General features: G+C 40.7%; 1 protein-coding gene across 1 annotated transcript in view; it reads right to left on the bottom strand.

Moving 5' to 3' along the window:
• LOC119903684 (collagen alpha-2(IV) chain-like) overlaps window positions 1–16,108 on the bottom strand; it is a 52,103-nt gene that overhangs the window by 5,169 nt on the left and 30,826 nt on the right. The window contains exons 12-39 of the mRNA XM_038719907.1: window positions 15,286–15,333; window positions 15,162–15,197; window positions 15,023–15,067; window positions 11,170–11,233; window positions 10,325–10,435; window positions 9,185–9,334; window positions 9,028–9,099; window positions 8,678–8,829; window positions 8,516–8,588; window positions 8,239–8,345; window positions 7,017–7,200; window positions 6,571–6,615; window positions 6,228–6,302; window positions 6,047–6,145; window positions 5,687–5,908; window positions 5,405–5,566; window positions 5,141–5,311; window positions 4,835–4,978; window positions 4,612–4,731; window positions 3,943–4,130; window positions 3,217–3,280; window positions 3,029–3,103; window positions 2,829–2,936; window positions 2,599–2,706; window positions 2,432–2,503; window positions 1,685–1,810; window positions 1,401–1,517; window positions 55–214 (exon numbers count right to left, since the gene is read on the bottom strand). Coding sequence (XP_038575835.1) covers window positions 55–214; window positions 1,401–1,517; window positions 1,685–1,810; window positions 2,432–2,503; window positions 2,599–2,706; window positions 2,829–2,936; window positions 3,029–3,103; window positions 3,217–3,280; window positions 3,943–4,130; window positions 4,612–4,731; window positions 4,835–4,978; window positions 5,141–5,311; window positions 5,405–5,566; window positions 5,687–5,908; window positions 6,047–6,145; window positions 6,228–6,302; window positions 6,571–6,615; window positions 7,017–7,200; window positions 8,239–8,345; window positions 8,516–8,588; window positions 8,678–8,829; window positions 9,028–9,099; window positions 9,185–9,334; window positions 10,325–10,435; window positions 11,170–11,233; window positions 15,023–15,067; window positions 15,162–15,197; window positions 15,286–15,333 — 3,098 coding nt within the window. The remainder of the gene's footprint in view (window positions 1–54; window positions 215–1,400; window positions 1,518–1,684; window positions 1,811–2,431; window positions 2,504–2,598; window positions 2,707–2,828; window positions 2,937–3,028; window positions 3,104–3,216; window positions 3,281–3,942; window positions 4,131–4,611; window positions 4,732–4,834; window positions 4,979–5,140; window positions 5,312–5,404; window positions 5,567–5,686; window positions 5,909–6,046; window positions 6,146–6,227; window positions 6,303–6,570; window positions 6,616–7,016; window positions 7,201–8,238; window positions 8,346–8,515; window positions 8,589–8,677; window positions 8,830–9,027; window positions 9,100–9,184; window positions 9,335–10,324; window positions 10,436–11,169; window positions 11,234–15,022; window positions 15,068–15,161; window positions 15,198–15,285; window positions 15,334–16,108) is intronic.

Raw genomic sequence — 16,108 nt, 5'->3', positions numbered from 1 at the left:
TTGAACACAAGCTACTATTAAAGGCTTATGGTTGAACAGAACGTCATGCTTACCTTTTTCCCAGAAACACCATCCGGCCCCCTGTATCCAAATTGACCTTGATCTCCTCTGAATCCTTTCCTACCAGGGAATCCAGGAAACCCATTTAATCCTGGTATACCCTTTTCTCCAGGGGGGGCGTCCACACCAGGAAAACCTCTGCTTCCAGGGAAACCTGAGAAACAAATCATTTGGAGTTAATAAATATAGTTTGTATATAAGATAAGCAAGAATTCCTCAGTATCAAAACAAGTATTGAGTGACAGTTCAGTCAGTTATTTAGTTTCTTTAACAATCCATTTCAAGCATCAACACAGCCAGTAAATTATGCAGATTTAGTTTCAATCTGCTACAGAGCTGATCAAATCTCTTATGCTTCTGTAATAGTAGCTAATTCTTTGAATCTTAACAATTAAATGAATTGTGTGTTTCCTGCTGAGGCCACTGTTAGTTATCAGAATCGGATCAGTATCGCCAAGTATTATTTTACACGTATGAGGAATTTGCTAGGGCGTTTACGTGGTAGACAGACAAAATATAGACTTGACATAAATAAAAGTAAAAACATATAAAATGGAATAAATAGATGTGCAAGTAATAAAATAATAATAAAACGTGTGAGTAAAAGAAAAAACAATGTGGTAGTTATTTACATGTGCATTACTCCGGAATATAGTTACTTACATTTTTATAGTTGCTATTGCTAATATTATTACTACTACTACTACTACTACAGCCACTGTCACAACTTTAACTACTACTGCTGCTGAGAGTTATCTACTGAGCATAACATCAGTGAACACACATTAAAAATGTGTAGGGGTTTGCTGGTGGCCTAGAGGTTAAAATGTATATATAACCATGTAGCCATCATCAGTCATCATCATGTCGAGTGTTATTCCAGCCAGGGACCCTTGTTGCATGTTATAACCTTCTCTCTTGTTCCATCTTTCCTTTCTGTTTCTCTAATATAACTATTTAATAAAGTTTAAATTACAAATGAAATCTTTAAAATATGTTAATAATAACAACAACAACATCTAGTGAAACATTACATTGTTCGTTTTTTAAAACCTTTATTTATCCAGTAAAGTATCACTGAGACCCTGATTTTCCCAGGAATTTAACTGCCAACCTTCCAGTTACAAGCCTGCTTCTTTAGGCTTCCTTATTATAAACGCATTTAATGATTAGGTGGATTAATTTAAATTTTTAAGTGATCAATTCAAACTCCTATTCATCATAAAACATAATACATTATTAGTTATGAGATATAGGCCAAAATCACTCCATTGACTGTTTAGCATGCCACATTTACTGTCCACCATTTTACTTTCTTTGATCAAACTGTATCTTCTCACCTTGGTACCCTTTAGGTCCTTTAAAGCCAGGGTCCCCCCTGGGTCCTGGTCTGTCTGGGTTACCGTCTGGGCCTACGAGACCGCGGAATCCTGGTGGTCCAGGGTGACCAGGGTCACCTGAACAAAGAAAACATGGGATTCTTTCAAGTCTGAAGAAGGTTAAACCACATTACAACATTGATTATGTGTTGCTGTGCATCATTTGTTCTTTATTGAGAGCTCAGCAGGTTTCTTAGACAGCCAAACTTGTGCCCTATTAATGCACAAGAGTTATAATGGCTAACCTTGAGGTCCCTGGAAGCCTTTCAAACCCTCTGTGCCAGGAAAACCTGGTTGGTTGTTGAGGTCACCGCTCTGTCCCTTCTCTCCTTTGGCTCCTGGTTCCCCAGCTGGCCCAGTGGTATCCAGACCTGATAAAAGTACAAACAGGAAAGACCGTTAAATTAGACATGGGTCTACTTAAGAAACACTGGATGTAGTGAAGAATGCAGCCAAATATTTTGAGCGACTTTCACAAATTTTCAAAAGAGTATATTTATTGCTGTAAAGCTCCTGAAAACATGGCTTCTTCAGTATTTGACTATAACACTAAATATTAATTACGGTACTAAACAAGCAAAAATTGAAGTTAAAAAAACATGCGAGTTTAATGACTAAAAAACAATCTGCTACATCGGAACTGTGTGGGAGGTGTTTGATCAGATTTGACTGACAGTGACCAAGCAAAAAACTGTTGTCAGATTCAGATCCAAATGTCGCTAAATCCTGACTGGTGCTCAGAAGTACGTGACATCCCACCACATATTTTTCTAACAGAGCGTGTCCCTTTCAAATCACTGAGAAGAGCTCATATTGGACCCCATCACTCACTGTAAGGAGCTAAATGTGAAAATATACTTTTAGGTCCTTTAAACTGTAAGTAATCTATATGAAAGTAGTATCTGACTAATATTTAACATTCATGGCATGCTGTAGTAGTGAAAGATGCACAGAGAGATTGTTTTTATAAATTCTGAAATGTGTTTGGATACCTGGTGGTCCGGGGATACCCTTTGATCCTTTCAGTCCATGTAATCCATAAAGACCCTTCAGGCCCGGGAAGCCTGCGCACATTTGCATAGGTCAGATGGAGCAATTCGGTGGACATGAATGTAGTTTAAAGAGAGAGAAAGAGAGGGCCCTGGTTTTATCATGTTACCTTTGCTTCCAGGGAAGCCCGGAAAGCCTGGATGTCCTTCTTTTCCAGGAATTCCAGGAAAGCCTTTTTGACCTTGGTTACCAGGAGTTCCCTGCTGCCCATCTGAACCTGCAGAAAGTCAGAGTCAGAGCAGTTACATTGTAATTCTGCTAAAATTTACAGTATAACATTTTAAATGACATACTTGAATTGAACAGTGTGTCATAAGGCAGTGAAAGGGACTCTCTTACCTGGGTGTCCTAATGTTCCTGGTTCACCTGGCTGTCCCTTTTTCCCTTCAATACCATCAAAACCAGGATTACCCCTGTCCCCAGTATGTCCAAATAATCCTTTCTGGCCTGTAAAGGGGGGTATTAAACATCTCATCAAGAATGAGCCTCTAATTCTCCAGAGGAAACGTAACAAAAGCTGAATGAGCTACAGTTTGTACCTGATTCTCCTGGTAAACCATCCTCTCCTCTCAATCCGGGAGATCCTGGAAGGTCTATACGAGGGCCTTTCTCACCTGTAATAGTATTCAAAAATTAAAATATATTCACTTAAAACATTTTCATCACAATGACTTTAAAATTATTATTTAGATCCCCATCTGTCTGGAGTTTAAACTTCTGGTTGTACCTTTGCCTCCCTTCCTTCCTTGCTCTCCTGATGCGCCGTAGGCTCCAGGACTTCCTTTAGTTCCCTGAAAGCAATTAACAAACATATTAAATATTAGAACATATTACTTTTGCACGAGATGTTGTGATGAAAGAAATGTAGTGGACATTTTTGAAACTTCAAAACAATAGTACAATTGCACATACGATGGCATAGTGACTTCAACAATTTTTCAAAAGAGTATATTAACAGAATGAGTGCTATAATTGAAATTAGTGGACTTAAAGGGGTCCTCCAGAAATGTAGTACTGCACGTTTCATGAAGTAGGGACAGATTAAAAAAAATAATGGTCAAATTGAAGAGGTCGAGATCATTTTCCAGATTGCAACTCAATGGCATTCTTTATTAGACTCTCACTGCCTGCTAAACATCAACGTCTTTCCAACTGACCACCTTCATTATTTTTTAGCGCCGTTTTGGTCTCTGCTAACTCCTGAGAGAAATATCTGTTCCTTTAGGTGCTAAATTCTCCACTACATTCACCAACTGTTTGCCATTTGGTGCTGAGCAGGTAGTGTACAGTTGGTTTTTGGAGGGTTTTTTTTTTGCTAAAGGCCTACTGCTATCTATTACTCCTCTTGATGAGTAAACTGAACTTCATCTGTAAAATTAGTGGAGTGCCTCTTGAAGCCATGATATTAGCATAGACTGAGTCACGTCAATTATCCCATTTTGGCTCTGCTCACCTTGATGCCAGGCATTCCCTGAAAACCAGTAATTCCTCGATTTCCAGTTAAGCCTGGCATTCCTTTTATCCCCGGCAGCCCCTGTGCTCCTGGATCTCCATGGTAGCCTTTCTCAGTGCTGGGCTCTCCAGGAAGACCATGAGTTCCCTCGGAGCCTGGCACACCAGGGAAACCCTTAAAACCTGTGGAGATAGGGTGACCACATAAGAATAGATGAATAGATTCGGGACAGGTGAGTTGGGGATGGGCGTGGCCTTCAGTACATTACTTTCAGGGCCCACAATCAATAAAACCATAACATGTGAAAATCAAAACTCAATGGTAAAATTAAGTTTATGAATTCACTAGTCATTCATTAGGAACAAACACAACGACAGTGAATATGTAACATGTGTGTAAATCATAATCTGTTACATACAATTTATTTAATTCAATTCATCTCATCAGTACAGTGTCTGTCACATCTGTCTGCGCAACAGACACAAAACTTTAATGTTTTATTAGGCTATAATCAAAACTCATGTTTACTCTAATCTTTGGGACAAACAGGACCGGGACAACTGCTCATAATTCTGGACTGTCCCAAATTTTTAAGTCAGCCTATGTGGAGAACAGTAGGATGTGAGGAAGTAAAGCGTGAGAAGGAAAGATTGTAGCATCACACCTCTCGGCCCGTGAAGCCTTTATTTCCAGGATTCCCACTCTCTCCCTTGGTTCCCTTCATGTCATCAATCACCTGAGCAGGGATATGAGGCTTTTCCCCAGGTGGACCTCTCAACCCACGATCACCTGGCAGACAGTCGTGGTTATGAGAGAGTTGGTAAGAGTTTATGTGGTAGTGCCAACAGAACACAGCAGACTTAAGACCAATTTTATATCAGAACACTCTCACCTTTCTCTCCACTTTGACCTATCACTCCTTTTTGGCCAGCATGGCCTGGCAATCCAGGTTCTCCTCTATGCCCGCTGAAGCCCTTCACCCCTGCATCACCCCTTTTCCCCTCAAAACCTGCCATGCCAGAAGACCCTTTGTTTCCTGGGAAAGAGAGGGCCACCAGAAGTCACAGAAATCTAACATTTCAACCAAAACCAAAAATATTATAATATTTAATGCTTAATTGTATTTATATAAATATATATATATATATAATATCTTTAAAAGGAGTAGATTATCAAAGTAAATATCTAAAGAACAAACCCTTCATTCCTGAAAGTCCTGGCCGTCCATCTCCACCAGGTTGTCCTGGGTCACCTGTTGGGCCACGCTCTCCAACAGCACCATCATTACCGTATGTCCCTGGGTTGCCTTTTAATCCTATTGGACCTGGAGGGCCTGGGTCTCCTTCAGTTCCCCTCTCTCCAGTTAAACCTGGGGAGCAGGTTGACGTAACCGAGGAAGGAAGGGGGATGTCAGATTTGGACAAGAACATTTCGGAGAGTGTCTCGTGTATGTTTGTCTAACCTGGCTGTCCAGTCGCACCACGCGGCCCGGTTGAACCTGCTCTCCCAGGGTCACCGGGGTAGCCAAATTTTCCCGCTGGCCCAGGCCTCCCTTCCTCCCCCTGCAGGCCTGAAGGACCACTCTCACCCTTGAAGCCGATCATACCAGGCATGCCAACCATTCCTGGAGGAACATCATAAGTTAATACCTCTCAAAAAAACAAGGCAAAGCAATACTAAGTGACAGGAAGGTTAAATAAACTGTTTGAATATAAGTAAGTGACAAGGTGTATGTATGGCTAACCTGGATAGCCTGGTTCTCCTTGATCACCAGTGTGGCCTCTATTCCCTCGAAGCCCAGGCAGCCCTGGGTCACCGGGTGGTCCTGGCGATGCTCCAAATATTTCTCCATGAACACCCTTCTCACCTTGTGCCCCGTACCGGCCAGGCAGACCAGGCACCCCAGGATCTCCTACTAAACCTTTGCGTCCAGGAACCCCCAAGTCTCCGCGTGGGCCAGAAAACCCTTTATTAGACAACCATAAATGTTAATAAAAGAAGATTATGTGGACTAAAGAGAATCTTCAAATCAAAGATCAGATCAATTATATATATCTATCTATCTAATCTATCGCTCAGTAAGTGTTTTCTTATCACTCCTCACCTGGTGGTCCTGGAGGGCCACCTTTGCCTTGATCTCCTGTTTCTCCTTTCTCTCCTTGTGGCCCAAATGGACCCTGTGGTCCTCTTTGGCCTATAGGGCCTGTTGGTTCACAAAACATAAACAGGTCATGAAAAATGACTCAAAGCAGACAACACTCAGCACAAGCGTCTTGTTGTGTTACCTGGTAAACCTGGTGATCCACTGGCTCCCGGAAGTCCAGGCGGTCCAGGAGGTCCTGGAATAGCATTGCAAGGACCTAAGAAGAACACAGTCTTTAGGGCAACATCATGGTTGTATGTAATGGTTTTAACCGATATGTTTGTGATTTTTGTCTGCTGCCCAGCGTGGATTGTCTTTCAGAACATGATTTTATCATAACATTAGCTGGTGTTTCTGGTCACTAAATCTCAAATTGTAAATAATTCAAAAATCATAATACACCCAAGTCAAATAATCCAGAGGCAAAGCACAAAAAGAGTTGTTATAAAGGGGCAATAAGGTGAAAATGTTATTATACCAGCTACCTGTTACATCCACCAGTCCTCCATCTCCTGCTGGACTACAGCCGCCTTTCAGTAGCAAATGAGAGAGAATGAAAGACTGAGGCATTCGAAACAAGAGTTATTCAAAGCCAAAGCATTATCTCAAACAAGCTTAGCTTCAGCTGGTTTGAGGGATGCAGCCCCCTGCATCAAGGTGACAACAGGAAGCGAAGAAAGAGAAGTTAATAAAATGGCAAAATATACCTGTCACGCCTTCTTTTTTTTAAAATCACAAGCCATTAATGTTTCACTGCTTTGCATTAACTTACAAAAGAGACTATTTTAAGAGAGGCGAGGTAAAATGAAATATGAAGCGAAGTGAAAACACGTAACATCACTGTAAAGATATAAAGCCTTGAAGGAGAATTATGCAACACCATATTGAGACTGAATAAAAGGTAAAAAGGAGACAGTCAGTCGCCTCTCACCTGGGCTGCCAGGTGTTCCTTGAACTCCAGGATAGCCTGGAAGGCCATCATCACCAGGTAAACCACGTTGACCTTTAAGGCCCACAACGACTGCACCTGATTCTCCCCTTAGTCCTGCTGCACCGGGTCGACCAGGGGCACCTGGGTAACCTTTGTCTCCAGGTTCTCCTCTGGGACTTTCTCCCTGTTGACACCAACCAGCACAATCAATATACTGTTGGATATACTGGTGATTTGTCATGAAAGGAAATTCACAAAGAGAGGAGACCACTTACCCCATCATCATTTCCCACCTATCTTGTACCAAATGTATAACACTATTGATTATATAAAAGTGGATATTGTCACAACATTGTTTTCACATTGAAGTGTCAATGTTATGGTTGGTTTGGTCAGGAATAGTACGACAACCACTTGGAGTAAAGCTGAGTGTCCCAACCATTTCCATATTATTGTCCATTATTTTCAGCTAACTATTTGAACTGATAAGTCATTACTTTTAGCTATTTATTTCAACCAATTTATCTTTTACTTTGAGCTACCTGTTTAGAGTTCTATACTCGCTTGCTAACTAGTTTTCACACATTCTGACATAATTGTAACAGGTACATTATTGTTCAGTTATTACCACTGCCTTAATATATGGAGATATTCTTTAAATTAAATCTTAATTAATTTTTTTTCAAATTAGTTAAGTTATCTTTCCACGTACCCCCTGGCAAATGCAGAAGTACTCCCCGGGGGAAAAAGTACCTCTGGTTGGGAATCACTGGATTAAACTACCTGACAGTATATAAAGCAGTTAAAATGATCGCAACCCTAAATATATACAGAACAGAGTAAAATGCATACATACACATTAATGCAGCAGTAATATTTATAAAAAATAATCAAAAATAATATTGAAACACTGACCGGGACTTTTTCTGCTACTTTTTCTGGGTACTTTTACCCATTTACCCCTTTTATACTTCAAGTAAGTTTTGCTGATAATACTTGCATATAGTTCTTTTTTTTTAAGTAAGGTTTGAATTCAGGACTTTTATTTGTAGTGAAGTACTAGCACAGTGTGGTATTGCTACTTTTACTTAAGTAAAGGATCTGAATACTTTTTCCTACCGCTGCCCTAATGCACAAAGACACTGAAATGAACAGGATATGACAAGTGTGTACAATATGAAACTGAATATATATCCATCTGTATATAAATAAGGAGACTCACTGGAGAACCTTGAATCCCAGGGGAACCAGAGAAACCACTTGGGCCTGGAGCACCCGGTGCTCCTGGCTGGCCGTCTCGCCCGTGATCTCCTGGGTCTCCAGAATGTCCTGAAGTCACCATACACACATGCATTGACGTAATCATTCAATCAACACACACATATAACCACAGATGTGGACACAGTATGCAAACGCACAACAAAGATCACTGTTTGATTTCTGGCCCACTTGTACACCCTGGTGCTGATCTGAAATAAGATGAAACAGGTACACTGCACCTTTCTGTGTGGCCACAGTCGTGTCCCCTTTTTGACCTTTTTGGCCTGGCACACCACTAAGTCCAGGGAATCCCTGCAAGATAAAAAAAATCCTTAGGAAACAGAAACAGCTTAAAAAGACAAAATGAATGAATGAAGATGATATGACTCGTTTATCCTTACAGGTAAGCCTTCTTCTCCTTTGGGACCTGGGTCTCCTACATCACCCTCCTGACCAAACTCTCCTCTCATCCCAGCATCACCAAGGTCACCAGCAGGGCCAGGTGGTCCCCGAGGAGAGTTTGTAACGGTGCATTCACATTCACCATGATCACCTAAATGAACACACAATGGCACCCACAGGTCAGCAACATCAAGTGTTACTGTGTATATTATGAATTTAACTGATTCTTTACACGGGGCAAATTAAATGGAGGAGTTAATGGAGCCCTTCAGAAAACTGTAACTCTCTGTGTTATTATCCATCATGATGTCAACAATCTTCTTTATCATGAACAGTATGCCTACAGCACCTTTCACTCCTTTAGAGCCTGCACTGCCAGGCCTTCCACTGCCACCGGGAGCACCCTTGAAGTACTCAGGCCCTAGATGCATACAGAAATTCAGTAAAGGTAAAATGAATAAACAAGAAAAGAAAGATAAAATATTTAAAACTTTAGTGTCACTCACATGTTCCTTTGGGCCCTGGAGGGCCCCTGGCCCCTGGGCGCCCACTTGAGCCTGGGGGTCCTGCACTGACAGCAGGGCGTCCTGGTTCCCCTTGTTGGCCCTTCTCTCCTTGCTCCCCCTTTACACCAAATGGCCCAGTGAAATCAAATACTGGCAGAAGCAAAAGGAAATGAAAAGGATTTTGTTATTTTTAGCATTTAAAATTCATGAACGGATCAGTTTATTAAAAGGTTTAACTTAAATTGGAGAACAGTGTTGAGACTGATTGAAGTTGAGAACTTCAACACTTCATGAGGACTGAGTTTCCATTGCTCACAACTGCTGATGCAGCTATGTTGTGACCATGTTATGATGTGTCTCATGCAAATCTAAATGTTAATTGTAAATGTAAATGTAAAATGTGTATTCTGTCAATCAAGATACTGTATGTTGTTTTTATTTTGTAAAGTCACAAAGGGAAATATGAAGACTAATTGATGGTTCGTATAGAAATATCTGCAAAGAACCTCATGTAGGCAAAATATCTGGGTCTTGGTTGTGTTACTTGAATTTTGATAGACTAGTAGAATAATAAGATGGCTGGTCACACTAGCTGTAAACACAACACACACTGTTGTATCTTTTTTGAATCAAGAGCCTAAGGACAGATGGTGTCGTATGTTGTAGATATAGTAATGTACACAGATACATATATAAATATGTTTTAGTATAATGCAACACACCATGTGTGTATTTCAATTATCCTGTGCAATTACCCATCATTTCTGTAATTGAAAGGTGTAAAGCTTCTTGTTTTTATTTATTACTCAGTCACTCTTTTTCTCTACTTTCACACTTGAGTTGTGGTAACAAGTAACATAACAATCATTATGTCCCTTCATATGATGATTCTACTTTTGTTAGTGTATTTACTACTGTGTCCAGCATCTATTGCATGTCGGTCTGTCCTGGAGGAAGGATCCCTCATCTGTTTTTCTTCTTGAGGTTTTCCCCGCAAGTATTTCTTTTACTTAGTGATTTTGCAATGTATAAATAAAAAGTATGCAGCAGTACATTGTCTACACTGTGTTCATTCTTTGACAGCTCTTTTGATAAGACTATTTGAGTGGGTGGATGGATCTCTTTGCATAGTTTACAGACCTAGTTGTTGTTCAGAGGCGGGGCGTCCCGGGGGTCCAGGAAAACCTTGGTCTCCAACAGGGCCTCTCTCTCCTTGCGGACCCTGCTCACCAGGAGGACCGGAAGGACCAGCTTATCAAGTCAAAGCAAAATTAAAAGAAACAATTATTAGAATCTGAGCAACAACTTACTTATCATATGCTCACACATCAGTGACACTTCTTCTAACTGCTTTAATTCATTCTTATGTAGCTGTGAAACAGATTATAAATGAAGGATTATAATGAGTTTCTAACTGTTTCCTTATTTGAATTTACTGTAATAATAACAACAACACTTATAGTTCCATTAGTTTAGTACTACTGCAAATTAGATTATCTTCCGCTTCTTTGAGTAACAATTGGAAGATTTTTTTCCCCACACTAGTGTTAGAGTTCACTGCCACATTTCTTTTTAAACCTATATGACATGGATCCCTTAACATACCCCCCACTCAATCACTTTTCAGTTATTAATTACTGTCGGTTCAACCTATTGCCAACCTTCACCAAATGGTGTGCTTTGTCCTGCAAGATGATAGAAGCTCTTTTGTTCCGAAGGTACACGGAGGGCGCGCTTTGGATTTTTATAAACCTCATCCGGTACATATTCATTTTGTGTCTCTTGAACACCTGACCTTTAGCTCTGACATATCTGTGCAGTCTGTTTAAAGCTGAACTTCAGTAATATCGCTAATGAATACACTTCACTTCACAATGTTGTCAGAGTGCATGTTAACATTAGTCAGGCAGTGGGTATCATCTTAAAACTCTTTCAATTTTCTTTGTGCTGATTATTTGACTGTTATCTGGTGTTAACCAACTTACCATCTGAAGACCAAGGCCAAGGGGATTGTGATGAAATCACATCTCCAGGGTCACCTCTGACTCCCTAAAACACAAAATGTAATATTGGTCATAACCCCAATGCTGTTTAAATCATCTTATTCAGACTGTCTGAGGCTATACGTTAAATGATCAGGCTGTACCAGCCTCTCAGCCCTGATGCTTTTGTCTATCACCTGTTTGTTCTCACTGTGTCTGTGTGTGGGTATGTTTGTGCGTGGCATCCCTGGCTTCCTCCCTAGGCTCTAATCATCAAATCACCTGTGGCTTGCTTCTTTGCACTATTCCTGACTCCTGAGCACTCTGTTTTCTGCCGCCTGCCCAGCTCATGGTGCTTTCCTGCCCACTTGAAAAGACTCTCAGCCTGGATTTCATCTCTGCACTTTTTTTGAGTCTGTCAATAAACCCCTGTTTTCTCCTTCTACTCTAGTCCCAGTGTCTGCAGTTGAGTCCTCATTTCCTTCAGTCCGTAACAATATGATGTTGACAAGTGATTGTGTGTTTTTCATGGCTGCAAATTTAAAACTTCGACCCCAATAGCTATTCAGGCTTCTCTGGATGGAGCATCATGCTGTTACTTTTAACATCTTTTACAATTATAAGTTGAACAGTTTAAGAGTGAAACCGCATGATGGATGCTCATTATATCTTATAGTTTTCTTTACTGTTTTAAAGAATGACAGTTTGTAAGAATACTCATTTGAAGTTAAATATTGAGTGAAATATTCAAACCCTGCATGCCGTTTTGCAACCCTTACATTAAATAGAGATTAGAGCCTGACCGATTGGCCGATATAATCGGTCGATATGAGCTTATTTTATTTAATCGGCATCAGCCGTTTATAACCGCAGACTGTTAAAAAAGAAACCTAGATTTAGATACTTCACTCATGTCATGGGTGTTGCATAGTTTGCCCACCAGAGGGCGCGCTGCAGCTGTAAACTATACTGCCTCACCACAAAAACCACAGAAGAAAATCAGCATTGCAATCAGCTTACCGCATTCTACCGCCAGCCTGCAGCATGCAGAAACAGGCAGAGGGCTGTGTTAGAGGTGAGTCAGTCTTTTGTCACGTTAATTACATGACTTAAATAATTATAATAAAAACAGCCACAATCACTTCTCCTCTCATGAAAACATTCATGACTTGCTAACCCTCCCATTTTTCACTGCACTCTCCCAGCTTCCTCACAGCTCACTGCAGTTTAAAGAGGTGGTATTATGATTTTTTTGGCTTTTCCACTCTCCTTTATTGAGTTATATATCTTTTTTTGTGCATGTAACAGGTTTTCAAAGTGAAAAAGCCAAAAGTCCAGGCAAGGGAGTTCCCATATCCCACAGAAAGCTCTGCTCTGAACCACTTGAAACAGCTCGTTTGTAGTCCAGCCCTTCACTTCAGGTCAGGCACGCCCTCAAACCAGCTAGTCTGAGCTGAGGCTCTTTAGCTGGACTGGCCTTTGTTTGGTTTTCCATTGTAGAAATGTTGTACATTTTTTCGTATCCCCTCACCTCATCGAGGTTCCAAGCGAGCTGAGGGATACTAAATGTAGCGTGAAAACAGACAGACTGCTGATTGGTCAGAGAGAATCGTCACTATTCACTGCATCATCATCGCGTGCACCAGACAGAGGCCAGCAACAGAAAGTTTTATATTTTACAGTTTTCGTACATAATTTCATCACTAAATCCACTTCTGAGAAGTTTTGAGGTGAGAAATCAGCTGTGTAGATTTCGAATATAGACAGTTTTACGAGAAGTGATGGCGGAACAAAAATGTTCTTGAATATTTTCGGAGTTGAGGAGCTCCGCAAGTGTCTGCGGAGGGAAGCCTGTACCAACCTGCGGGAGGAGCGTGTGAGTCCGGCCAGCCGCCCGCTCACAGAGCCCTCTGCTCCCGCCGTCACACAGACCGCTGCAGCAACAACGGCAGAGGAAAACACAGCTGGAAGGTTTTCATACCACTTATCTGTCTTTACATCCTGAGTAATGTTGAAACGTTTAACTTAAAAAAGAGAAAGCTGTGTGGATCGCTGGTGTGTGTGTCGCATTGAACGTTACGTCGCGGCAGTTGTGTGTGGTGTCACTATGACGACAAGCTACGTACTATCTCTGGTACTATCTGCAATGGAAAAACGGAGCAGGGCCGAGTAGAGTCGAGTCTATCGATTTGCGCTATGGTAGCATTTTTCAGCAAGGCAGCATAGATCGTCAGAACACCGGCAACAGTTTTGCCCGCAAATTTACCCGCAAATTCTATAGTGAGTAGTAATTTTCAGCAGTCCGGAACACCGTGAGTCCTCACTGTAATCCGGACAGTGCGTCTCCCAGCAGTTTTTTCAAGATTTCTCCAAAATGATTAGTCCAAAATGTGTCAATCAAACTTTGGAACGCGTGGAAGGCATGTCCCCAGAGACAGACGAGCCAATCAGGTTGATCTTTCCGCGGATTGATATCTTATGGGACTTTTACTGTGCAAAGTGTCCGGAACACCGTGAATCTACTAGTCCTAAAAGACGATGCAACTCCGACTGTGTTTGGGCCTGGAAATTTACAATCATAACCTGTAAGTATGCTTTATTGGTTGTGAATTATATTTAAAATAAACACGGCAATGTAACTTCACAGACTGTTCAAGTGCGGAGTTGTTGTAAACGTTGGCTAACACAGCTAAAGTTACAGCGATAATTCTAACTTTACACCTGATGTGAAAGCTACTGAGCAAACGTTCAAATTGTTTGGCCAATTTTTATGTAAAATTGAGTTGAAATATAGTGATTTTTGTAGTGGTTTATTGTAAGATGTGGAACAATGATGTGTGGACTTGGACTTATACCATCTGCTAGGTTACGGTCGCAGTCTGAAGCGGCTTTGATTTGGATCACACTACCATGTTTCTTAGGAGCCGCCCTTCTCTGCTTCTGATTGGCTAGTAGTCCTTACCTGGAAACTGCGCATGTGCAACTCCCAACAAAGATTTTATACAAGTAAGATGCATCACTCTGTAGCTCAAGAGCGGAGCGTACAGCACATAGGGTGAAAAGAGGAGCTGCAGCAATGTGCAGTATGAGAAAAATATGGTGTTTTTGGAAAATTAAACCATGTAAACCTGTTCTGGTACAACCCCTAATTAAGATTTTGAACCTGAAAATGAGCATAATACCACCTCTTTAATGTTACGGTAGTGTTTAAAAAAGCCACAAAGCTAATGCGTGTTTATCAGTGGAGGAGCGCTAACGGTAATGAGGCGCTAAACTATAACGACGTCTTCTAAATATATCTCCGAGCCGCCTGTCTGCAGTTATAGTCGGCATGTCTGAAATGAATAAGCCAGAGCGGACATGTAAATAAACGTGAACAGAAACAAGTAAATAACCCTGCTTTCCGTAGCTCCTCTTTTTGTGACATTGTAGATGTGAAACGCTGTAGTCAGAGTGGTGCTGGTTATAGTTATAATGTTAGTTAAATGAAATCTCAAAGCTGCAAGTCCTCATTGTAGACAGTCATTTAATATTAGATGCATTCAGCAGCAGGTCACTGTATCGTAGACGCCATGATTTAGACAGAATGGTGGTTAAGAAATGGTTTCACTTAGCTTTGGTTAGAATTAAAGAGTGCTGGTAAAGGGATGAACTAGATGTTAATATGCTACATTGAAATTATGGCAGATTATGTGTAAAGTGAAATACACATGCTTATTCTCTCTCACTGAATAAGTTGCACCTTCCAGCAGCAAATACTTATTGATGTGCAATTGTTTACATGTTCACTTTTCAGTTAGATAAGAATTTAGATGCTTAATGAGTAGTCAGGGATCACGATCAAGTGCATTCTCACCTTAGGACCATCTCTGCCTGTTGGTCCTAGTTCACCGAAATCCCCCTGAAAGAGAGTCACCGTCATTAAGCTATAAAATGACATTTAATCTGATAATACAATAATGATACAACATCTCTCATCGTTCACACAAACATACCCTTGGTCCAGGTCTCCCATCTGCACCAGATGTACCCTAGTATCCAAAACAGCACATGATATGAACTGAGCACATGGAAAGGACAGTTTCTGGCTATAATGTGTACAAGTGTGCCTGCACTCACCCGCGGTCCAGGGAATCCCATCACACCAGTTTCTCCTTTGTTGTCGGCCTGAAATAAAGAAAACAAAGAAAAGATGAGCAGAGGACATGACATGCTGAGGTGTAAATGATAGTCTGTGTCTATGTACATATACCTGTATGCATGAATGGGCATTATTGAAAATAGGTATTTCAAATACAAAATAGGTATCTGTAATTTGTATTTGATAGGGTTGATGAAAATGGCTTCATATTCTGTTTCCAAATTCTTGCACTGTATTGGATTTTGTAGTTTAGAAAAAATACTGTAAAATGCTTTGTGTAGTCTACATGACCATAAAAAACGCTGCCTGATGATGATTCGTGCCTACTCAGTAAGTTGCTCATACTTGATGTGTTGGGATCAGAACAGAAAATTGATCCAGACCCGAAACGTATAGGTTGCCAGCTTTCCATCGATTTTTTTTTTTAGCATCAGTTGCTTGTTTTGGTGTTTGTTTCAGCAGCTCTAGGCTACTATAGCCTGTGTAAAAGCATTTCAGAGTTGTTGTACAACATTACTTTCTAATGCCATGAGATGGCATAACTTGCTAAATGTACACATGTGCATTATTCTCATTAACAATACTGTGCTGCAACGCCATTTAACAGCAGGTTGTCAACCCATCCACTCGTTTATTGTAGCTCAGATGATGCAAAGCCCTTCATTACCAAACACCAGGTAACTCAATTAGGATAAAATCAGTCATTAACAAATTGTTAAACATGAAACTGTTGGTTACTTTAAAACTAATCTTCATCTGGGTGATCACAGGGACATGTCAATATTTGATCACTTACCTGGT

The sequence above is a fragment of the Micropterus salmoides genome, unplaced genomic scaffold (assembly GCF_014851395.1).
Source record: "Micropterus salmoides isolate LMB-PRFRI ecotype aquatic unplaced genomic scaffold, ASM1485139v1 Ms_hic_scaffold_15, whole genome shotgun sequence".
In the NCBI taxonomy this organism is placed as follows: Eukaryota; Metazoa; Chordata; class Actinopteri; order Centrarchiformes; family Centrarchidae; genus Micropterus; species Micropterus salmoides.
Note: the sequence above shows the minus strand (reverse complement) of the source record. Positions and strands in the feature narration are given on the sequence as shown.